A 25,178-nucleotide genomic window follows, 5' to 3' on the forward strand; every position below is an offset into this window, starting at 1 on the left:
GGTTCTTGAGTCCTGCAACCCAAAATCACCCAAAGTCCCAAAAGTCCAACGACCCAAAAGTCTCTGTCCCTGGTCAGGGCAGCCCCAGAGTTCAAAAGTTTATCTGCAGAGTCTTACCTCCCAATCTGGGTGGAGATTGGGGTGGGGGGGGGTTAAGGGGCACCTTACGTGGTCCAAAGCTGATGGCTCCACCTCTCCATGGGGCTCTGCTCTGCCAGCCGCCCCATGAGCTGCTCTAGGCGTCCAACAAACTGCTCCGCTCCAGCAGCCACTCCACTCTGCTCCGCTCGCCGTCCCGCAAACTGCTTCACCATATATCTTCAGGCTCCCCCACTACTTAACACTCAGTGATTTCAGCTCTTAGTATGTTTAGCTCTTTTGTGATTTCAGCTTGTAGCAGGGGAGCCTCAGTGCTGGTGTACCATTAGCCCAAAGTGAATTCAGCTCAGCAGCCTGTAATTAGACTCCTTAATGGAATCAAAATTAGCTCTGATATTCCACAGCGGAGAGAGGAGGAAGTGCAATTAGCATGCAAGGCCCTTACCAGGGGGCCCATACCACCAAGTATTAATACCTGTCCCCAGCCTCTCTCAATTCACAGAGTTTTGGAACCCATGTCCCTTGCCTAGCGAGTGCTACTTAGTTGATGGCGAGTCCCTCCATCATAACAAAAGGCCAAGTACAGTTCCACTGTCCTTGATTCCCATAATCAGGGTAATAACAATTTATTCTTCCTGCCCCAATAACAGACACACTGGGGATCCCACAGCAGCCAAAGTGACCATATGGGCAGCTATGGCCTCATTCTAGGCAGGGTGGGTGTGCCTATGCAAATGAGATCACCCCTGAAGTTCTTTTCCACAACTTGCCACACCTCACCACCAGATGTCAGGGTGGAGCTCATCCTGACTCTGCTTACAAAATGATCTCACTTTTTTTCTTATTCCTGCTTTCAGTTTTCCTTTTTGTCTTCTCTTCCACAGTCCTATTACTCTCTTCTCCTTTTTCCTCATCTGACACCGAACCTTTTGGCTTTAAAATTCCTTTCTCTCATTGCAAGTATATTGCCTAAATGCTTTTCCTTTTGCAACACTCCTTCATTGCTATTTGCCCAGCTGGGTAGAGCCTTCATTTTACTTCTTCCCCCACAGTGTTTGACATTATAGCCTAATGTTGTGTGTAAAACATTCACCATTGTGAATTTACTATGGAAGCAACCAGCCAAAAAGGAAATTTGGACTGCAAAGGAGGAATTTTTTATTTAAATAGAAATATATTTGATCACTAGTAAAATGCCCAAAGAAAACTATGAAAAGTTTATTAATGATGAATGTATTTAGGTCTAAATTTTCAAACTTGGATGCCTAATATTAAGCAGCTAGAACTAGATCCTTGGCTTTGGCCGAAAAGTATACAGTGCAACTTAAAAGGGTGGTTGGTGCAAAAATGGCTTTAGGCTTTAGGTATTTGTGATACCTAGGTTTTGGGCCAGTTTTGTCTCAGACAGGTCCTCTGGCATAAGGTAGAATAGGCTAAGGACTGCTCTAACTTGGATGTGCTCTCCTAAAACGAGCCACAATACAGAATGCAGGGTAGGCAAGTGACATGGGGCTGCTTGTGGGTAGTGTGTTAAAACCATCTGCTCAATGTTTGCTTGTTTCAGAGAAAGCAAACAAAATCTTGCGATGTAGATAGAGGAGCATAAATTGGTCGTATTCTTGTGTTATATAAATGGTATCATGTTGCAAATATTGTCTGGTATTCTGTTCATATATCATAGGGATGATCTTTCTTAGAATAGAAAGGTATATTAAAGATCAAATTTATTAGATATTCTGGTGTAAGAAAGACCAGCTATACTTGGCTTTAGTAGTTTAGGAAGAAAGGGACCTGTGACAGGATTCCAGGTTCTTGAAAGGAGAGGAATGGATTAATGCCAATTAACTGAGAGAAATATTGTTTCAAAAACAAGAGGTCAGTGAATGAAATTAATGAGGGATTATAGTATAAGCAGTTTGGGCCAGGTTTCTTAACACAAATGATGGCTGGCATATGGAACAAGCTGCCAGAATCAGCAATAGATTTAAACCAAAAAATCAATTGAAGAGGGAGTTGGACCCATTTATGGAAGCCAGTGTTACCCAGGATTGTAGCACTATCCAATTTATCGGGTTAAAGGATGAGAGAATATAAAGTTGATTTGAAGTTCCTAGCTTTATCAGGACAGACAGCTATTTTCATTCAATAAAAAAGAAAAGAAATGGCCAGGAGTGTTCTCCAAGAAAGTACTTTGTCTCCTTATGCTATTGCTGGACAGCTTGGGGACATAGAAATGGCAAAGGGATTTCTTGTTCATCATGCAGTGGGTGGGAAAGCTTTTAAATTGTATGTAAATTAAACAATTCTAAATGTACTGTGTAGGTCTTATGAAATCTGCTGAATTATTGAATTTACCAGTACAGTACAGTGTCACACAATACAAAGAGAAGCATTTATTTAGACAGTAGATATCAACACTGACATGAGGCAGAGATGCAAATCTGCAGTATCTTAAGATAAAAAGTACAAAAAAACCACTCTTTTCCTCAAAAGTAAATCTAAGGCTGGAGAAAGGAACAGTTCATCTCTGTAAACTAAAGTCCTGTACCCTCAGAACAACATGGATAACATCAGTTCAAGCTTCCCTACACTGCTCCCCTTATGTACCTCACCTTCTTTTTTTTTTTGCAGAGATCCTCTTTAAGAGTGAGAGGGTAGTTCATTCTCTATACCTATCATTCTGCGACAGCCAACAGATATGCCAGATGTGACTTGGGAGAGGGATATTGACACCTGTACAACTAAGATTTAGATTGAGACCTTACAAATCTGGTTGAAACCAGTGGTCTACAAGTGAAAGGGGTCTATACATACTACACTACCAAACTTTTCAGTTATTTAATTCCCTTTTGAACATATTCTGGGAAAATTTAGTTTTACTTTTTAATTCTTTTTTGCACACTCAGATGGTATGCTTGATATATAGCATCCTATTCCCTGTTGTCCACACAACTTTTTGCAGTTATAATATTCAACATTTTCTTAAGGGCTGTCAGGCTAGAGTAGAGCTTCTGGTAACTCATTTTACCTGACAGAACATGGGTTTGTAATGTGAAAGCTGTAGAAAATGACCAGTTACTTCTTTACAGTTAGCCTGTTACTCCTTATGCCATTGAGTGCTCAAGTTCCACGAACATAAATGCTGAAAAATTGCTGATGTTTTTGTCTGTCTTGACAGCAGCTGGTTTTTCTCCTGTCTAATTTTGCCAACATTATGTGCCTTTTTAAAAAAGAGGAATTAACATGCTTGATACAAGAAAATAGACCCTACAAGGAAAGCCTCAGGGTAAACTGCTTTTATCTTCCTGAAGTTTTGCGTCTTTCCAGCATTTGAAAGCTATGGTCTGTAAAGATGAACAAATGAGGAAAATCAGTAGGGCAGAGGTTTAATTTAATAACAAGCCAACATTACTTCAGAATAACTAGGACTCACTCTTTGCTGTTGAGGAAAAAAATATCATGACTTCAAAGGCATCTTAAGAAGTCTTGCAGCTGTATTATATTCAAAATAACCTGGCCAGTAGTCAGAATTGAGAAGATGTTAGTCCTGGTCTAAGTTTTTGTACCAGAAGAACTATATCAGTTAGGAAAGATTGGGGTAGGGGGGTGGTTTTGGTTTTTTACTGATGTAGCTACAGTAGAACCTCAGAGTTACGAACTGACCGGTCAACCGCACACCTCATTTGGAACCAGAAGTATGCAATCAGGCACCAGCAGAGATCAAAAAAAGCAAATACAGTACAGTGCTGTGTTAACATAAACTACTAAACAAAATAAAGGGAAAGTTTAAAAAAAAAGATTTGACAAAGTAAGGAAACTATTTTTGTGCTTGTTTCATTTAAATTAGGATGGTTAGAAGCAGCATTTTTCTTCTGCATAGTAAAGTTTCAAAGCTATATTAAATCAATGTTCAGTTGTAAACTTTTGAAAGAACCACTATATCGTTTTGCTTAGAGTTATGAACATTTCAGAGTTACAAACAATCTCCATTCCTGAGGTGTTTGTAACTCTGAGATTCTACTGTGTATACCTGTACAACCTCTAGTTTGAATGCTGTTATATCAGTGCAATGGTGCCTTATACCAGTATAGCTTATTCCCTTTCCAATATGGGAATAAGCTATACACTATAAGGATTTTTATACTAGTATAACTTCATCCACACTAGGGAAGGTCATACTGCTTTAACTATATCAGTATAGATAAAGTAAGACAACTTTAGTGATATAAAGACAAGTTCTTAGCGATATAAATTAGACAAGACAAGGAACAAGACCAGATCATTTATCTGTATCATCAGAACAATGACACTTTATGTTAAGGTTCCATTTAAAAGTAGCTTTAAAAGGGTTAGTAAATGATTAAGCAAGTCCATAGAGTCCAAGAGGTCAAAGGGTTGCTTATAACTATGGCTTATACTTATAACCATCTCAAATTTTTTTTTTTGCGGACCACTTGAAAATTGCTGAGGGTCTTGGCGGACCACTTAATGATCTTTCCAAGTGTTGTTTGTACCATTAGCTATTGTAAAGCGCTTTGGATAAAAGCGCTATATAAAAAAACTTAATGATAATTAACATTTTTTGTTCTACAAATAAAAGCACACAACTCATATTTTAATATCAATAGTCTTACCTTTCTAATGCAATGGATGTGCCCTCTCTCCCACGCCGTGGCAGCCCCCAAGCTGGGGCTGGGAAGGAAGGGGGTCTTTCCCTCTGTCCTCCGCCATGGCAGCTCTCGAGCTGGGGCTGGGAAGGAGAAGGTCTCCCCCACCGCAGCAGCCCCTGAACTGGGCTGGGAAGGAGGGAGCAGTCTCTCTCCAACCACAACAGCCACAGAGCAGAGGCTGGGAAGGAGGGCCGTCTCTCCCCAGCAGCAGCTGCCCTGGAGCTGGGGAAAGTCGCCTCTTTTTCTGACCGCTGCAGCCCTGCATGTCCCAAATACCCCCCACCCCATCTTCTCACCCTACTGCCCCCTCCCATCTACCCTCTATTCCCCCCAAGGCTACCACCTCACCTTACATGTGCATCTGCTCCAGCATCCAGGCACCTAATTAGTAGAGCCGTGCCTGCGCGGCTCCACTAATTAGGTGGGTGGCCCTTCATTCTCTCATGTGCGGCCACCCAGGTGCGCACCTTAGAGGGAACTATCTGCAGACCACCTGAATGGAGCTCACGGACCACTGGTGGTCTGCGGACCACAGTTTGAGACCCTCTGATCTATAACACATTCTATGATGTGCTTATAACAATCTTTGACATGCTTTAATGTCTGTTAAGCATTTATTAACCCTTTATATTAAGGTTCCATTTCTAAATGTTTTATAAAGTGTGAGTATCAAAATGTAAAGAAAACCTATAAAAAAAGAGAGCTTAAAGAACTCAATTAGCTGTGTAGCATCACAGTATTGATGCTGTAGTTAAAGCTCTGTTAGGTTTTTCAATTCAACTTGCTGCTTTTGAAGGCAGTAGTTAAATGTAGATTGAAACAGGAGAGGGAACTTGATCCTGCAGGGCTAGAACCTGAGACCATGGTGATGCTGGGCTGCTGTCATCTCCAGGGTTGCCAACCCTCCAGCATTGTCTTGGAGTCTCCAGGAATTAAAGATTAATCTTTAATGAAAGATTATGTTATGTGATGAAACCCCCAGGAATACGTCCAACCAAAATTGGCAACCCTAATCACCACAGGTAGATCCCTGCGTGGATACAAAATGTGTATCACATCCAATCCATGATCCTCAAACATGTCCACAAATATAAAGCAGATATCTGCAGATTTGCAGGGCTCTATCGCAGGAAGCTCCTGCAGGAGGACCCCATGAGGCTGGGCCCAGAAGGAAGTACCAACCCGCAGGACCTGAGTGGCAGCCCACTGACTGATTGGCTGGCTGGCTGACTGGCTGCCAGTATGTAAGACAGGAAGCCATGACAGGGAGTTGTCTGAGCAACAGTACATACTGCCTATCTTGCTTCACATTCTGTGTGTGAGAGATCCCAGACTCTAGCTTCTGATTCTGCCTGCCTCCTGATGCCTGACTCTTAATTTACCCTCCAGCCTATCTTGGTCTCTGACCTCCCAGTAACTGGACCCTGCCTGCCTACTGATGCCGGATTCCTGGTTTGCCCTCTGGTCTATCTCAGACTCTGACCCTCTGGTACCCAACTCGGCTTGAGTCCCAACTCTCACTCTGACCACTAGGTCTGGCTGCCCACGACCTGGTCGTGACACACTTCATTACTTAAGAAAGAGTGGGAGCTCTGGGGGAGTGCTGTTTACTCAGAGGAGAAGAGGGAGAGTTGTGTTATGCATCTTCCCATCCCCCACACAATCCCATTTTACTTTAAACCTTGGCTGAAGGATTTCATGTTTTTATATTTCTATACTGAATTTTATCCTAAAGAGCAGGACCCCAGGGTATTTTACAAATGCTTTAGGCCACCTTTGCAGTCCCTGATCCTTGGCTGACTCAGCACTGAGCTCGTTTCCCAGTATAGGTTAGTACAGCTTTAAACTGTATCGTTTGCTAGTAACTCCAAGGGCCTGTACTGGGAGTTGGGGATCGCACATAGGGATGCCCTAGCCCAGCCCCCTTCTCCCATTACAGACTAGAAGTGGAGGTGATATACAAGGCATTAAAGTGGCTCTGTAACACTGGAAGTTTCCCCTATATAGGACAAATCCTCCATAGGCCAGATCTTCTGGGTTTAGAATACCTTTGCACTGGAAAACCAGTTTAAAGCAGCCCTAACCAATCAGAAAATCTGTCCCTATATATTTGGTGTGGTTCCGTATTGTACCCTTGCTCAGATCTGCAGCCGTATATGGGATGGGATGGAGCTGTGGTTACTGATAAGAAGTGTTCAGAGTCATTCTGCCTGTGTAAGGTGGAGGCATGCACAGCAGTGTATCTCCTAACACTGTACTTTGGTTTCATTTTGACTCAGAGGAAAGAGAATCAGACAGTCAATTTCTGCATGTCCTTGGCCTTTCTTTGCGACTCTTCCATCCAGGTCCTGCTCAAGTCCAGTTCCTGCTTAGTTATTAGATCAGGCAAGATCTGATTACATGGTAAGCTGGGTGCAAGCAAACAATGTGTGTTTTAAATATGACTAAATGTAAATATATACATCTAGAAACGAAGATTGTAGGCCATATATACAGGATGGGGGAACAGGATGGGGGACTCTATCCTGGGAAGCAGTGATTCTGAAAAATCGTGATGGCTAATCAGCTGAACATGAGCTCTCAGTGGCCAAAAGGACTATTGTGATCCATAAAAAGGGGAATCTCGAGTAGAGTAGAGTAGAGACGTTATTTTACCTCTGTGTTTGGCGCTGCTGTGACCACTGCTGTAATACTGTATCCATTTCTGATGTCCACAGTTCAAGAATGATGTTGATAACTTGGAGAGGGTTTAGGGAAGAGCCACAGGGCTTCTTAAAGGATTAGGAAACTTGCCTTATAATGATGGACTCAAGGAGCTCAGACTAATAAAGAGAAGGTTAAGGGGTGACTTGATTAGTTTACTAACACCTATATGAGGAGCAAATGTTTGATAATGGACTTCAGTCTAACAAGGTCTAACAAGATCCAATGGCTCGAAGTTGAAGTTAGATGAATTCAGACTGGAAACAAGGCGTAATTTTTTAACAATGAGGGTAATTAACCATTGGAAGAATTTACCAAAGTGAAAAGTTCCCCTGGTGTTATCTGGACCAGTGATCCGCTAGGTCACGCCAAACCTCGACTCTGGGATCCAGCCTTACCTTGCTCTGCTGTGAGAACCCCCACTCCCAGGCTGTTCACGCACAGCCTCTATCATGCAAGCTGCTCCCAGCTACATGAGTGAGCACTTTTGGCCAGCCGCTGCTTAGATTGTGCAACCGAATGACACTAGCCAATATCTCTGGTCCCAGACCCAACCCTAGAAACCTCTGTCTTGCAGTGTCCAGTTATGCCCACTGGACGCTGCAAGCTTGTATGAGTTCATCAATTTAACAAAGAAATTTATATGTACCAGGCTTGTTATCCCAAGGGGAGTCTCTGACACGCTTCAGACCAAACACACTGCTTCTGGTAGAATAAACAAACAAATTTATTAACTACAACAGATAGATTTTAAGTGATTATAAGTCAAAGCACAAGAAGTCAGATTTGGTCAAATGAAATAAAAGCAAAACGCATTCTAAGCTGATCTTAACACTTTCAGTGCCCTTACAAATGTAGATGCTTCTCACCACAGGCTGGCTGGTTGCTCTTCAGCCAGGCTCTCCCCTTCGATCAGCGCTTCAGTCGCTTGGTGGAGATGTCTGTAGATGGGGGTGAAAGAGAGAGAGCATAGCAAACGTCTCTCCCTTTTATCATATTCTTTCTTCCCTCTTGGCTTTGCCCCACCCCGAGTCAGGTGAGCATTGTAGTCCCAAATTGACCAAGGGAAGAGGGGTGACTCACTTGAGAGTCCAACAGATCCTTTGTTGCTGCCTAGGCCAGTGTCCTTTGTTCCTGTGAGGCTGGGCTGGATTTGCCCCATACATGCCCTGGTGAGGTTAAACCGCCCATTGTCCCAAGTCATCTGGCATAGGCCAGCTGTAGGTTTTTAATTGCAGTGTAGACATACCCAAAGAGACCTCTTGGGTCTGTTTCATGATCAGTATTTACAGAGAAAAGATACTTTGAATTATCTTTACTTGCAATTATAAATAATTTAGCCAAGTGTAGAAATGGAGTTCAACCATAGCTGTTACTTTACATAGCTGTTACTTTACATTTAATTCTCAAACTCTGGGGCGGGTCTCCAAAGGGAGGTAAGGGAATGTGTCAAGGAAGGCGCAAGGTGTGTGCCTTTTTTTGTTAAGAACTATGGCTGTCAGCCCCAGGTGGCTCGGGCTTGTGCAGAAGGACCATGCGCACCTGGGAGCCAAGGATAAAGGGAACAGGCAGAGCTCTGCCACTCAGGGCTGACAGCCAGAGCCCGACGACCGAGGCTTGCACTCTCCTTCCCCCCATTCCCCGTCCCTCACCAGGAGGCAGCCCAGGCTCAGGCTCTCTTCCATCCCCCAATCACGCACCTACAGGCAGCCAGGCTTTAACTGTCAGCCCCAGGGTGGCAGCAGCAGTGCAGAAGTAAGGGTGGCAATGGGCACTTAGTCTTCTGTGAAAAGTTGTTACAAATCCCACTGTTCACATTGCCTCCCTTACTTCTGTGCTGCTGCTGGTGTGGCACTGCCTTCAGAGCTGGGCGCCCGGCCAGCAGCTGCTGCTCTCCTCTATGTCTTCAGAGCTGAGTGGCAGTATATGTACTTGTGGGAGCGGAGGGCATAAACAACGACAGACACAAAGAAGGGGGGCCTGATCAAATAAGTTTGAGAAACACTGCTTTACATCAAGAGGAGAGTACTAATGAGAAATGAGAAATTTCTCTGAAATGAGAACTGGAGCTCCTAATTAGATGCTACTTTTACATACTTAGTTAATGTAATGATTTATTGAAAATGTGTGCATTTTTATTGAGGACTGAAAGACTGGAAAGACAATCTCTCTCTCAGTTATATGTGAGTCCCAGGCTGAGTGAGTGTGGATGGATGTGGGTACTGGGTTGGAGGGGAAGGGGGCAGAAGCAAAGGGAGAGTACAGGGTCAGGACAGCCATTGGGTTGCTGTATAGGGCTGGCTTAAAAAGGAATCCTGTTTTGACCTGGGGAGGTGTTCTACTTGTTTTTAACGTTAGAAATGTCACATATCAATTGTGATCATCTTTGGTTTTGCTGGAGGACCGCACAGATGTCTCAGAGAACGTGTGTTCCCTACTGTCATTGTTCAAGTGAATGGGTCGGGGGAAAGGGAGGGAAATCTTTAACGAAGCTCTGTTTTCTCTAAAATGTTAATTAGTCTGACATAAAACAGGTGTTAACACAAATAGTCTTAAACAGTCTGACTAAAACTCCTCCCCTCTCTCAGTTGCTCACCTTTCAGCCTCTTGAGACAAGGGCCTGGTCTACACTTAAAAGTTTTATTGGCATAGATATGTCAGTTAGAAGTGTGAAAAATGACACCCCTAACCAACATAGCTATGCTGGCGAAAGCTCTAGTGTAGATGCAGTTCTAGTGGCAAAAAAGTATTTTGTTGGTGTGGAGAATGAGGAAGATATCTTGGGGTTTTTTTTCTGAATAAGTGTATCTTATTTTACCTTTTTGGTATTACCCTACCTACCTGCATTGAGTTAAATCAAAGGAAGCTGCTAAGGAGGAAACTAACTTGAAATCATAGAATCATAGAATATCAGAGTTGGAAGGGACCTCTGGAGGACATCTAGTCCAACCCCCTGCCCAGAGCAGGACCAATCCCCAACTAAATCATCCCAGCCAGGGCTTTGTCAAGCCTGACCTTAAAAACTTCTAAGGAAGGGGATTCTACCACCTCCCTAGGTAACGCATTCCAGTGTTTCACCACCCTCCTAGTGAAAAGGTTTTTCCTAATATCCAACCTAAATCTCCCCCACTGCAACTTGAGACCATTACTCCTCGTTCTGTCATCTGCTATCACTGAGAATAGTCTAGATCCATCCTCTTTGGATCCACCTTTCAGGTAGTTAAAAGCAGCTATCAAATCCCCCCTCATTCTTCTCTTCTGTAGACTAAACAATCCCAGTTCCCTCAGCCTCTCCTCATAAGTCATGTGTTCCAGACCCGTAATCATTTTTGTTGCCCTTCGCTGGACTCTCTCCAGTTTTTCCACATCCTTCTTATAGTGTGGGGCCCAAAAGTGGACACAGTACTCCAGATGAGGCCTCACCAATGTCGAATAGAGGGGAATGATCACGTCCCTCGATCTGCTGGCAATGCCCCTACTTATACATCCCAAAATGCCATTGGCCTTCTTGGCAACAAGGGCACACTGTTGACTCATATCCAGCTTCTCATCCACTGTTACCCCTAGGTCCTTCTCTGCAGAACTGCTGCCTAGCCATTTGGTCCCTAGTCTGTAGCAGTGCATTGGATTCTTCTGTCCTCAGTGCAGGACTCTGCACTTGTCCTTGTTGAACCTCATCAGATTTCTTTTGGCCCAATCCTCCAATTTGTCTAGGTCCCTCTCTATCCTATCCCTACCCTCCAGCATATCTACCACTCCTCCCAGTTTACTGTCATCCGCAAACTTGCTGAGGGTGCAATCCACACCATCCTCCAGATCATTAATGAAGATATTGAACAAAACCGGCTCCAGGACCGACCCTTGGGGCACTCCGCTAGATACTGGCTGCCAACTAGTCATGGAGCCATTGATCACTACCCATTGAGACCGACAATCTAGCCAACTTTCTACCCATCTTGTTGTGCATCCATCCAGCCCATACTTCTTTAACTTGCTGATGAGAATACTGTGGGAGACCGTGTCAAAAGCTTTGCTAAAGTCAAGGAATAACACGTCCACTGCTTTCCCTTCATCCACAGAACCAGTTATCTCATCATAGAAGGCAATTAGATTAGATTAAATGAAACAGTGGCAGAGATGAGGGTCCTTAAGGAACACTGGAGGGGGAGCTGTTAACTGGGGAAAGGCTCCTGCCCAGCTCCGTCCAGGCTAGCAAGTAGTGTCATAGCTACAGTGGTGCAAGCAGTGCAGTCGTTGTAGGGCCCACTTGATTGTGGGGGCCAACCAGCAGAGACCACTCTATCCTAGGCACCACTGTAATTAAGCCACTGTCAACCTATAGGCAGAATAGGCAACCAGTGTGCCAAGTAGCAAGAAGTGGCCCCCAGCCAGGCTGCCTCAGTCCAGCAAGTGCCACTGCCCTGCCTCCAGTATGAGAAAGTTTTTGGCCACAACTCAGGCAATGGGCAACTTGTGGCTGCTCCTGGCAATACCACCAGAGTTGCCGGCACTTCAAATTGGTGTCCAACCTGCACCTGTTATTCTATGCCCGGTCCCCATGGGCCCTGCCACCCAGGCAGTCCCTGACCACCACCAACCTGAACTTGCACTGTGCCACTGCTTCAGCAGTGAGGAGCTCATCCAGGAAGGTGCAAGAGGTGGACTGGGGGTCTACAGCATGTGGGGCCAGGCAGTGGGTGATGGCTGGGGTGGGCTGAGGATGTGGAGTGCAGGCTGGGGGTACAGAGTGTGGAGGGGTAGGGGGGCTGAGTCCTGTTATGGTTGAGCTGAGAGGCTCCGGGGAGGGGTTGTGTGGGATGGGGCCCCAGGGGATGGAGGAGGAGATTGCAGAAGGCAGGTGGGGATCAGCCCCTGATCGGAATTAATCTCTCTACTATGTTAGAATGTGTTTCTCCTAACTGGGGTAAATGCACTGGTTCACTCTAGCTCCTATGCAACATTTTGACAATGGAAAACTATTGGCAACCTGCTCTGATCAGCCAGGTAAATTGAGTTTATGGAGTGGCCCAAAAGTAGCTGAAGCCATACCAGTGAATCTTGCACCATATGAGGTAGGATCATACTGTATCCAAAAAGTGTTTATATCTTAGAGGTACTTAGAAGATGTTACAGTTGTTGGTGAGGGCTGGCTTTTTATCTAGGTCGGGTAACATTTCTATGATATATGCAGTGTTGTTGTAGCCATGTTGGTTTCCCAGGATATGAGAAAGAGAAGGTAGTATTTTTTTTATTGTTGAAAGGGACAAGCTTTTCAGCATCACAGAGCTCTTCTTCTGGTCTGGAGAAGGTAAACAGAGTGTCTGAGCTAAATACAATTTGGAATAGATTGTTAAGCATAAGGGGTTCACACATGCAGTAGGGGAATACTTAAAATGAAGTGGGCAGTTCAGGGTTGTCAGGGTGTTGGACAAATGATATGATATGGAAACACACATACCATAAGTTACTCCTGGGAGAATTCTGCGCCAAAAAAATAAAAAATGCTGCACACAATATTGTAAAATTCTGCATATTTTATTTGTCACGCCAGTTTCAATTTGTCATACCAGTTTCAATTATTTCAATTATTTTGGTAATTTATTTCAAAATACCTGTCAGCAAGTATTTCTGTAACAATAGAGACAAAAAAAAAGATTCAGGAAATGTTTTTTTGACAAATAGATTCCTTATTAGGCATATTAATACAGAACTTTGAGTAATTTATTTAAACTACAACACAGAAATGTATTTCCCACATCTCTCAGAAGCAGTGCAAAGGCTTGGGGGAGTCTGGGTAACAGAGGGAGGGGGAAGGAGCCCGGGAGTGAACCTGAAGGATTGTTGGATGTGAGTGGGAGAAGTATGGAACAGGGGTTTTTTTGGGGAGGGGAGGGATTGTTAGGGAGTTGAGGAGTCTCACGCATGCAGACCCTGGCTGACCCCAAGCCTCTCCCATTCAGTCAGGCACATCTGCCCTTCTTCCCCATGAATTCCTGCAGTCCCCTACTCTCTGTCCCCATGTAGCCCTACAGCACCCCTTCCATTCAGCCCCTGGCTCAACACTGTCACCCCACTAGCTCCTGAGCCTGTGCCCCAGTCTGTATCACCCACTAGCCCTTCTGAATCAGTCTGTGACCCCCCCAACACCCCTATGTGCCCCACTCTCTCTCTCCTAACCTGGCTCTGTGGGCAGGATGCTGTGATGAACACAGCTGGCTGCTGACTGTTCTGGTGCTACAGTGGCCTCTGGTGGGTGAAAGGCAGAATTGCAGCACTTCTCCTACCCTGGGGAAAAAATTCTGCGCTGGACATGAATTCTGCACATGTGAAGTGGCACACAATTCCCATAGGAGTAATAAATGCCTTACTTAGTCAGTAATGTAAAATGGACTAGGTATCACAATCTTTGAAAAGTGCTGAAGATGTAGTTGTTTTACTAGTTAGTTTTGTTTTGTTTTTTATTGACATGGCAGTATGGATCTTTGTGCTTGGTTTCTGTGACACAGAGACCACATTTAGAGTGGTCTATATGTTTGTGACAATACTTGTTTTCATTTGGTGCCTAGCCACACATGATTGGTGAATGCAAATGCTGTGTGTGCTCAAATTGCAAGTTTTGCCATGGACAAAATTGTGCGTTCAGATATATAAAGATTTGGGGCTTGATTTCCCATTGTATTACTCACCCATTGTAACTCTATTCACTCAGTTCCAGTAGAATTGCAGCAACTTGAGACAGGAGTAACACAATAGTAACTCACATCTTTGTGCTTTTTGACAAACAACGTGTATACTTTGGACATGCCTTATGCGTAGTTTAAAGTTTGGCACACAAAACCTGAGTTACACATTTTTATGTTGGTACAATGAGTTTATTACTAATGTGTGAAGCTTCATGATTGCTATTGTGCAGATTTTCAATTAGATAAAATTTACTAGTAAAATTATGGTTAGGTTTTGTATATGGATGCTTTATCTGTGATGACACAATATACAGGCTGCATGTTTATGGATATGATAGATAAATTATGATTTTCCAAGATGATAAAGGTAAGCAAAATTTTAGATTTTGGAACCGGAAAGGAGACCTCTGTCTATTCTTGCACCAGCGCCTTCTCGGGCCTTGCTACGCCACTGCTAGCAAGGTTTATCCTTCCCAGTCCTGAGCCTAGGATCAAAGGGGATACTAAATCATTAAAGGACCCCAGACCTAGAAAAAAGAAAGGGAGAGATGAGCCTACATCTACACAACGCGCCACTGGCGGCAGCATGTATGGTATGTGATAGCTATGTGCCGCAGTGAAAAGCAGGTCGGTGAAAGGGTCTGGTGTGGGGAGATAGCATGGAAAAGGTTCAGCAGCTTCTCACTGCCAGAGCCTTTCACTGTGGTGAGGAAAGGCTCTGGGAGGTTGAAGCAGCTGGAAAAGGCTGAGCCCTGTGGCAGGGAAAGCCTGGGAGCTGCCCAAGGCTTTCCCTGCTGCCTCCCAATGCCAGAACCTTTCCTGGCTGGGGGAGTCTTTTCCTGCAGACAGTAAAGGCTCCAGCAGTGGGGAGGCAGTGGGACACTACACTGCTAAAAATAGCTGCACAAACGGGAACATGACTTGGGCAAGCAGAGAGTATGTACGGTATTCGCATAACTCTTCAGGCGTGTCTTTACTTACCTATGTTGTGCCTCCCATCTATGCTGCTATTTATACTTATGCTAGGGGAACTATACATGTATGTACTGCGCATAGTGCTGAAAGAAGCATGCAGTGTATATGTACCTAGAGGCACATACAGAGCATGATACAGCAGCACAACCTACTTCTTCCAGCTGAGAGCTGGAGATAACTGGGCTGAATGGAACTTACCAGAAATTTCAAGGAAAGATTAAGATTTACGTAAGGGGAAGCGTATGTGTATATCAGCCTTTATTGTTTTTACCCTTTTCTCTGTGTACTATATCTATTTGGGTGAATGAATAAATGCTTTAAAGAAGCTGTTTCTGAGTCACTTTAATCAGCTGCTGTCACAGACTCCTGGAAGAAAAGGGCTTTCAGATGACAAACGCAGCTGGGCCTGTCATGTTAACACAGTTGGTAAACAGAGAAGCTGTCATTGAAAGATCCTATCCTAGGTTGTTTGAACTGCATGGGTCTATCCTTGAGAGAAGTAAAGGATGTTGGCCCTGTCACCTCAGGGAGAAAAAGGGAGAGAAGGTATGGCTCACCCCGCAACCATGACAGCCAGGATAGCTTCTGTTCAGGGTACTGGTATAAACTGCATCTCCACTAGCAATTTTGCCAGCAAACTTTTTCTAGTGTATATTAAGGCCTAATTCTCCAGTTAACATAGACTATTCTCTATGGTCCCTTCCAGCTCTATTTTTCTATGGTTCAGGGGCACACAAGACTTGAGTTTCCAATATCAACAACATGTTGTTTATTGTTTGAGATGTTTTGTTTGATTAAAACATTTCGAGCCTTCCTTATATATCATATATATCAAAGAAGTGAAAATTGGCAGAAAGCCAGTTCCTCTCCCCCACATGTCCCAATATAGACTGTAATTCTCATCCAGTAACTAATTTCTCCTTTGTATCAATTTTAAGTTCTTGACAGGATAAGTTTGATCAGTCCCTAATGTTTCTATTAAAAAATAATTAAGGAGTTATTTCACTTTAAAAAGTAAATAGGTACATTTGCTCAGTAATATTTAATAAATTGACTTTTTTCATAAGTGAAAGAACTGTGCACAGCTCACATATTCACCCTATAACTCCGAGCTATTACCATTTTTCCAATGGTTAGAGGATGAATCAAGATGTACTGACACTCAGCATATCATAACTCATCCTTGACATGCTTTCATACAACTTCCAAAGATGTCATCCCACATGTCAGTTCCAAAATTAGATTTCATTCCACAATTTTGTGCACTAAAAATATTATCCATGAATGTAGATTGTCATAATTCCAGGACTAAATTTCTGCTGGAAGTCAAAATTTTGAATCAGAAATTAAAAATATATGTTTTCAACACATTATTAATGGTCTCCATTTCACTTGGATATTTTACAATTAATTTTTGTGTGTGACTGCTTCACATTAGTCCCTTTGGATTGTTTTCATGTAGCATATGCTAGGTGACTTAATTTCTGAAAATAAAGAGGTCAGCAGGAAAATGGAAGGAACAGTGAAACACATAATTTACAAGGTTGCAGCAGCCCCTGCCCTGCAAGCTCCCAAGATATCATAAAGTGTCTTATTAGTAAGATCTGTGAAAAACTGGTAAATCTACTCTTCTTATGAAGATTAATGTCAGCGGTCATTGAAATCACTAAACCCATATAAGCTGCTCTTCATCCAGGTATAAATTTGTCTGCTTTGCTAAATTGTCTTTATAAAAGAGACCCATATTGGTCATTAAATCTGTAGAGCTGCTATATGAATGTGGAGATCAGAGGTCTTATGGGTTCTTTCTGCCCTGTGGCTATGTTACATTTATAGCAAGTGGCTCTTGCAATCTTGTAGACCTAGACAGCTACAAGGAAGCCTGACAAAGAAGCAAGTCTGGTATTAGTATTTTTACACCTGTGTAACACTCCGAGGTATTGACTGATCGGGCAAGTCAAGAAGTTACAAGTGTCAAGCCTTTAAGGGACTATAAAATCTGTCAGAGCCTCTCATTACTCAGTTACTGATGGGACTTCAGCAAATGGATGGTATTCACTTTTTAGACAATGTTCTGTTCTCCCTAGAGTCTGAGGAAAGAGGGGACCATGTGCTTTTTCTAAGCTGTATATCTCCTTGCTTTCCCAGTCTTCTATTGCATATTTTATGCTGGCTATGGTGGTTGCTTGTCTTACTCATTAATTGTGTTCCAATGGTTAGAGCAAAGGACTGAGGGTCACAAACTCACTAAATGACCTTGGGTAGTCACTTACTGCTCAGTTCTTCAGCAACTGTAAGACTAAGTAAAATAGAGTAAGTAAAATAGAGTTGCAGTAATCTCAGATAATTAAATTTACCCACCTGATATACAAGAATCTAAGAAAAAAATACTGGCTACAATATCATCAAGGGCTGAGCAATATAAACAAACACTCATATACAAAGTAATGCTCTGAAAGAATCCATCCACTGGAGAAAAGTTGAGTTTAATGGGTCAGACTAAAAGAGCATAAACCCATAGTGGGTTGTCCTGCATGGGAAGATTTGCGAAAGAATTTGAAGTAAGAAGAAAGGTCTCAAATACCAATGAACATACATTATTATTTTATGTTACTCAAAACCAACTGTTTACTATACATAGGAACTTTATTATGTCAAAAAAATAAGTCATTGGGTTGTTGATATAGCCCATAGGTAGGCATAGTGCTTTACAGTTTTTAAATAGACAAATCTCTGCCCCTAAAGAGTTTTACAATCTGTGTTAGATGTAACATAGCAGAGCAGATAATTGTGGACAAAGGATGAGGGACAGAAGAGTGAGAAGAGATTGGGCCTGATTCTCCACTGCATTACACCAGTTTGAAGCCACTATGAGTCCAGTGGCTTCAGCATAGCTATATAGTAATACAGTGGAGAATCCAGCCCATTCTTTATTATATATGTCTCTTAGTTGCCTTTCTAATTACTCATTATTAACATTCATTTTTAAGTTAATATTTGAGAGAACAAAGTTGAAGAAGAGGTTAGAAGTGGATGGGACTTAGAAAAGCGAACTGTAAAAAGTGGAAAATCAACAATCTGTAAAAATGAGAACAGGAGACATCATCTTTTACACATCCTGTGGATGTGTGCATTATTATATAGTCATTCTGCAATAAAATCTGAAGCAGCTAATACCATGACCAAGATATATTGGTTAGAAAATATTTCAGAACATACCCTGCTCATAGGCATTATTTCTGCTAACACAAGCTAAGAAATGTATCTGGATGGTTTGTACTATTAAAGATCAGTCCAGCTGGCTATCTTAGACAAATATTGTTAAATAACATTTATTCATAGAACAAATTACCAGTGCATCATCTGGACTGACATCAATAGTTGACTTTTTTATCAATCAAAAAAATAGACTTAACTTATGTACTAGTGATAGATGAGTAAACATATTGTAATTGCTATCCTGGAAACTTTTTGAAAATATATTGCTATATTGACTTTATAAATACAATACTGTAATAGTATTTGCAGGACCTCATTAAATTACACGTGCATTGTTGTCTGTTAAAAAGAGGCTTGTGTTGGATTTCTCCCACAAAACGGAATCATACAATATATGCAGTAAACCTTTCTCTCTTTTTATCATTTGGATAAAAAAAGAGCAGGTAACTTTAACTAGTGTCCCTTTTATTTTAGGTGCAACAATGAAAATGAATGGTATCAGATCCATGAAAACATTATCCGCAAGTCCAGTACCAAGTACACAGCACCCAGCTCAAACTATGGTAATTTTTTTTTATTTTTTGGCTAGAGAACCCTTAAAGTGTACCTTGATAAAACTGAGAATTCTTTGTGGGCAGAGAAGTCCCACAAGATATGCTGTCACACCTAGCCCATTGCCAGGCATCATACATTCTTTCTAGTTGTTTGTTTATTTGTGCTGATGTTAGTATTTCGTCAGGTAAAGATTTATAGGGCATTACAACTCTGATACATGACTCTCTGAAAATGGCATTTTGGGGTTCCGTGTTTGTGTTTTTAATAATTTCCATATAAAATTTATTCAGTTTACAGGTTAAAAAAAATCTCTAACGACCACTCCTACAAATTTGCCGTGGATACAGAAAGTCAAGCTGGATTCTGTCCTGCCTATGCACTGTTGGCAATATTAAAGATTCTGCATGTTAAAGTCTCTCCTTTATTATATCTGTACAATGCCATTGTCTGTAGATCAAAGTGGAGACAACTAGTGGCTATCTCTGAGTTTTCATTTGTGGCTACTCTTAATTTTGTTGGGCATTTTACCCTTGCTTATGAAAACCGGTAGCCAAGGGAAGTGTACAATATCATCAGCTAACTGTACTGGCGAAAATATTTTATATATCCATTTGGAGCAGTGTTTCTTGTTCAGTGTTCCTAGATAGAAATTGAGGGAAGTTCTACAGGAGCTGAAGGATTTGCACAGGAGTCAAAAATTTAATTAGACTCTCTCTTGATTATTCTGGATCATACCACCTAAGTATTCCCATGAAGATTCCCGCAGTGACACATACCTGAGACATGCTCATCTTAGGACACCATGAATCTATTTGTGAAGGGATAAATATTGCATTTCTTTAAGATACTTATCTGATTTTTCCAGAGAGAGACCAGTGCATTTATATCTGAAGATTAATTATCATGAACACTAGCTCTGATAGTTGCAGTGCAGAGTGCTTCATAAATAGCCATGGGCAGTTATTGTCTTGGCAGAGTTCTTACCGTATTCTGAGTCCAGATTTACTAAATTAAATAAATAAATTAAAGATAAATTTGTAATTTGTTGAGTAAATTAATCTTTCTCCTTATCCTGTCAGCCACCTCAGTTTATAAGTGACATAGATAGCTAATTTGGAAATGCAATTGCTATTCCATTCCAAATGCTACTATGTGTTACCCTTAATGTACATGTGCATCCGATGAAGTGAACTGTAGCTCAAGAAAGCTTATGCTCAAATAAATTTGTTAGTCTCTAAGGTGCCACAAGTCCTCCTTTTCTTTATGCGAATACAGACTAACACGGCTGCTACTCTGAAACCTTAATGTACAGTCATTTAAAGGTACAGGCAGTTTTGCTTTTGTTGGAAAATAAATTTAGAATTCAGCAGGACCCCACTGAGGTTTAAATCCTAATCTCTTCTGGATTTCAGTTGTTTACATATCAAATATGCTGTCACTGAATTTGCAATAATTCCCATTAGCATAAAGGGCACTAGGTACAACTGAAGGCAAATGAAGCAGCTAGCAAGCAGGGTTATGTTATAGGTAGAGTTTGTAATGCCATCTATAGGTAAGGTTGCCCATCACTTCTTGTTATAAGACTCTGTTTACAGTTGCTCATAACTTTGCTAAACTTTAACCACTTGGGCTGAAATTTTCAATAACAGATGCCTGCCTCTGGCATGATTGCTTATTTATTTATTTGAAAGTTTCAGCAAAAGCAGCTCCAAATTTTTTGAGAACAAGAATAGGGGAAAATATATTGTTCGCCCATGTTAAAAGAATATTTCTAACCATCTTGTTGAGAAGCTGTAGCGCCTCCATGCTTTGCAACAGGCACTTAAATTTGACAGCAGTGTTGTCCTGGTGTTAGGAATGCAGAGCTGCCACCTCTTATGATTTTATTGCGAATAGCACAAGTTTGCCCCTGCTGGAGTCAGTCTGGCAATGAGAGACTCTCCTGCCCTCATGCAAATTTCAGGTCTACCTGAGGGAAAGCCTCCTCTGATTGGCTGCCTTCCCCACTTCCCTATTTACAGGGAAAGAGCAGCCAATCATGACTGCTCCAGGAGCAGAGGGAGGACCCATGAGTAGGCTGGATAGCAACAGGGAGCAGAGGTGTGGTAAGTTGACAGAAGTGCAGAGAAGAGGTGGTTGGTTGTAGGCTAAATAGGAACAGAGATTGTGAGGAAAAGGAGCTGGGAGTGGCATAGAGGGGACAGAAACCAGTGGGAGGAGCCACGGTGTCAGAGTTGTGGATAAGATCAGTGTAGGAATTGGGGGCAGAAGTCAAGGATGAGTAGACAGTCTTAGGGGCCACTGAAGCAGAAGGGTCTATAACTACTAGAGAACACTCCCCTACAGAACCTGAAATTGAAGACAGTCCTGAGTTACTATATTCTGGTCCTGCTTTGAGCAGGGGGTTGGACTAGATGACCTCCTGAGAGCTCTTCCAACCCTAATCTTCTATGATTCTATTATTCCTCTGCTGTCAGCAAATAGCTATGAATCCCACTTGCGAAGTGTGTGTCTCATTCCCCTCTCGTGATTGGTCCACCATGGATAACAGCCTTCTGCTGCTGCCATTTACTCCATTACCCCAGGTGATCTGTGCTGTGAATCTAAAGGTCTGTACCCTGCTTATCATCCATGTTGGAAATCAGTATGGTTCCATGTGATGGATTTTTTGCTTTTTCTGGTGTGTTTTTTTTTAATTGGTAAATTACATAAAAATCCCTCAATTTAAAAAAGTGTTAAGATTGCAAAGTCAAACATTCCAAAGTTAGGAAATGCCAGAATTAAGGTTGCCTATGCAGGAATTTGTATTCCATGCAGTGTTTGGATAGTGTGTGTTAAATAAGGCCTGGAATTGAATATGGAGGATAAAAAAAAAATTGAGTAACTACCCTTAACTGAATGAGGCAGGGATCGTGGGGCAAAAAAATAGCACATGATCATGCAATTAATAATGCATACTCACAGGGAGGCTGAATTAAGGTTGCACAGGCAACCTACATTCTGGCACTTACTAACTTGAGAGTGCTTGGCTTTGCAATGTTAACGTTATTTGAATGTAATTTTTACGATGAAATATAATATAAATAAAAAGCAATTAGAGAAAGATCTATGCAAACACTTGTGCTGAGATTAATTTATGTAATTGATCCCTCTTCAACTGTTCAGTTGATGGAGAATAGAAAGGGCCACATAACAGGGCAGGAAGTTACCAAGTTGCTTGTACTTTTCTATGTCCTGAGCTTGCATTCAAATTGACCATTGCTTTTGCTGGGACAGTCCTAAGTATTGGAGGGAATTCCATTAGAGACAAACATTCTCACATCAGTTGGTTAAAGAAACAAAGTGTGAAAGTGAGCTCCAAGATTGTTGTATGGTGTTAGGTTAGAGTGAAGACAGTTCAAGGAAACCCTATAGCATTGTACTGATGTGGCAATTAAGATAAAGGTTTACATTATTATTCCCAAGTGGTTCTAGCCTAGTGTGTACCGGGAAAAAACATAGTGCCTCATAAGTGTTTTACAGTCAACCTGCAATGTTTAATTTTTTACTTCAAATCTACAGTCCTGTATAACATTACATTACGCTCCTAGCTGGTTCTGTAGAACAGTTTGGTTTCTCCAGCATTACTTCAGATTTAGATACATGATATTATTCAAATAAAAAATGCTGTGTGTATTATTGTGTTGTACATACTGTAATACAAGCCATTATTTCCCACATATGTTTGATGTGGACTGAGTTATAACTCTCAGATCTGGAAAAATAAACAACTTTGTTTCTTGCAGGACTTATAATTTCTCTACAGCTTCTTCGTGGGGACATGGAGCAGATTCGAAGGGAGAACCCAATGATCTTTAACAGGAGGGTGTCTATTACCAGAAAACTCGGTTTCCCCGATGTCATAATGCCAGGTAGGTAGATCTCCTCTAACTATAAAACGCAGATGCTATTGTTCAGTCTTTCTTAAGCATTGATAAATGGAATGGTTTTTCACTCAAGGATGGACAATAATGTAAGACATTCCCAGATTACAAACGTTCTAGATTACAAATTCCTGATTGCAGTAAAGCATACTGTGACAAAGTTGCTCCTCTACCGTGTTGGGTCCTGCGCTTATTGGTGGATTTTGCTCCGTTCAGAGATTCACGGCAGCTCTCCGTTTGGCCACTTTCATGGCTCGAATCTGCCGTTCTCTCAGATAACCTCATCACTGGCCAGCATGGGGAAAAAAGAGTAAGAACAATCCCCGCAGTTTCTGCTGATCCACCATGTGGGTCGGGGACCAGCTCAGAGACCTTCACCTCTGGTGGAAACTCCTGTGTTGGGTCAGGAGTTGGGAGGTTTGGGGGGAACCCGGGCCCACCCTCTACCCCGGGTTCCAGCCTAGGGCCCTGTGGACTACAGCTGTCTAGAGTGCCTTCTGAAACAGCTGCACGACAGCCACAATTCCCTGGGCTACTTCCCCTTGGCCTTCTCCCAACACCTTCTTTGTCCTCACCACAGGACCTTCCTCCTGATATCTTTTAATGCTTGTACTCCTCAGTCCTCCAGCAGCAGGTCCTCTCACTCCCAACTCCTTACGCGCACACCTCACTAACTGGAGTGACAGCCTTTTTAAACCAGGTATCCTGATTAGCCTTAATTAATTCTAGCAGCTTCCCATTTGGCTACAGGTGTCCTAATTGGCCTCCCTGCCTTAATTAGTTCTAGAAAGTTCCTGAGTTTCTGGAATAGTCCCTGTTATCTTACCAGGAGAAAAGGGACCTGCTTAACCTGGAACTAATGTATCTACCTTCGACCACTCTCTTGTAGCCATCTGGCCTGACCCTGTCACAATACCTATTGCCAATTTGAAGTATTTTTCATTGAAGCAGTACAGAACCGTACTAGAATTCATTAAATTGACATATGTAACATATATTCAACAGACTGTTTTGCTCTTTTTTTTAATTAGAAATAAGTATAGGGCTGTCTGTTTCAGAACCAGAGAGAGTTATCATACCCTTTCTTTCCTATAATAAAAAGCCTGGGGAAACAGGAGAGTTCCCACATTGTGGAGCTGATTCTCAGGTTTAATATAGCTCTTCTTCCTTGTTTGACAGCACAAAGTGCATGTAAAACCATCTATTTCCCCTCCCCTCCCGCAACCCACACCCAGCATCCCTAATTCTACACACACTCAACCCCTCCAATAGAAGTCTTGGCCACAGCGCTGCAGCATTCTAGTTATCCGTGGCTGCCAGAATAGCCTCTTGTGTCCATTGTCATTTGGGCACAAATTAGAGCAGCCTTGAGTCTGCTGAGTTGATTTAGGGCCCAAACTAGCATGTGGCCAGTCCTATGATCAATGGGCATCATATAGCCTGATTCATGCAGTGTAATGAGGAACTGGCCTAGAAACTCTCTGACATACATAAACTTGATATGCCAGCATTTGAAATGCCACTCCCTCACTTCACATTACGAATCAGAACCAATAAGGATTTTGTAGATTTGGGAAATTTTGTGTGAGCAGTGTTTGGGAGAAATGTTGGATTTCTGTACAGGAAAAACTGTGCTGGCACATTAACATCTTTGGTTCGTTCAGTCTTATCAGGCAGTCTTTATAGAAACCATAGTGAAAAGCTCAGCAGGGATTATGTGGGAAGTATTTTTTGAAAATATAGTGTAAATGATATGATCAGAAGTTTAGAACTGTATATATTTTAACACTTTTGAAAGTACCAGGATTTCTTGCATTAAGATGGGTGAGAGAGGAGGATGAGGACACAGGGATGCTAACCTCCAAATTCTATATTGTGATAATTACATGGGAATTAAAAAAGAAACAATTTCAAATTAAAATTGTGTTTTATTGATCACAAAAAAATTTTCATAAATCTGAATAAAGCTAAAGAAATTCAATTAGTTGACACACATTTAATGTGAATGTCTTTTTAGTGAATTTACCAAAGACATTTTTTGGCCTAAGAGCATGCCAAAGAATTTCATTTATTTAACTATATTCTAAACCTGTGTTCTATAAGCCAGGCCCAATGGCATGATGGTACCACATCACTCTGCAGTCTGCTATTCAAAAGGTTGTATATCAGGATAAAATCACAACTCCCACTCAGTGGACTACTGTAGTTGACATCAGGGCCAGACTTTTGAAATTGCAGTGCTTAAATCCATATTTAGACACCTGGGTAAGTGGCCTGATTCTCCTTCATGAATTACTCCAATGGATCCCCATTCTTGGGTATGTTGAACTGCCCCTTGGTTCCTTCAGACC

The 25,178-nt window shown here is 42.1% G+C and overlaps 1 protein-coding gene across 9 annotated transcripts in view; it reads left to right on the top strand.

Moving 5' to 3' along the window:
* The window catches only part of DOCK3 (dedicator of cytokinesis 3), a 609,762-nt gene that overhangs the window by 437,593 nt on the left and 146,991 nt on the right, over window positions 1-25,178 (top strand). For all 9 annotated transcript variants that reach the window (XM_048858121.2, XM_048858128.2, XM_048858122.2 and 6 more), the window contains exons 13-14: window positions 18,824-18,912; window positions 22,690-22,815. In XM_048858121.2, the coding sequence (XP_048714078.1) occupies window positions 18,824-18,912; window positions 22,690-22,815 (215 nt within the window). The remainder of the gene's footprint in view (window positions 1-18,823; window positions 18,913-22,689; window positions 22,816-25,178) is intronic.

Source organism: Caretta caretta, chromosome 7 (genome assembly GCF_965140235.1).
Source record: "Caretta caretta isolate rCarCar2 chromosome 7, rCarCar1.hap1, whole genome shotgun sequence".
Lineage (NCBI taxonomy): Eukaryota > Metazoa > Chordata > Testudines > Cheloniidae > Caretta > Caretta caretta.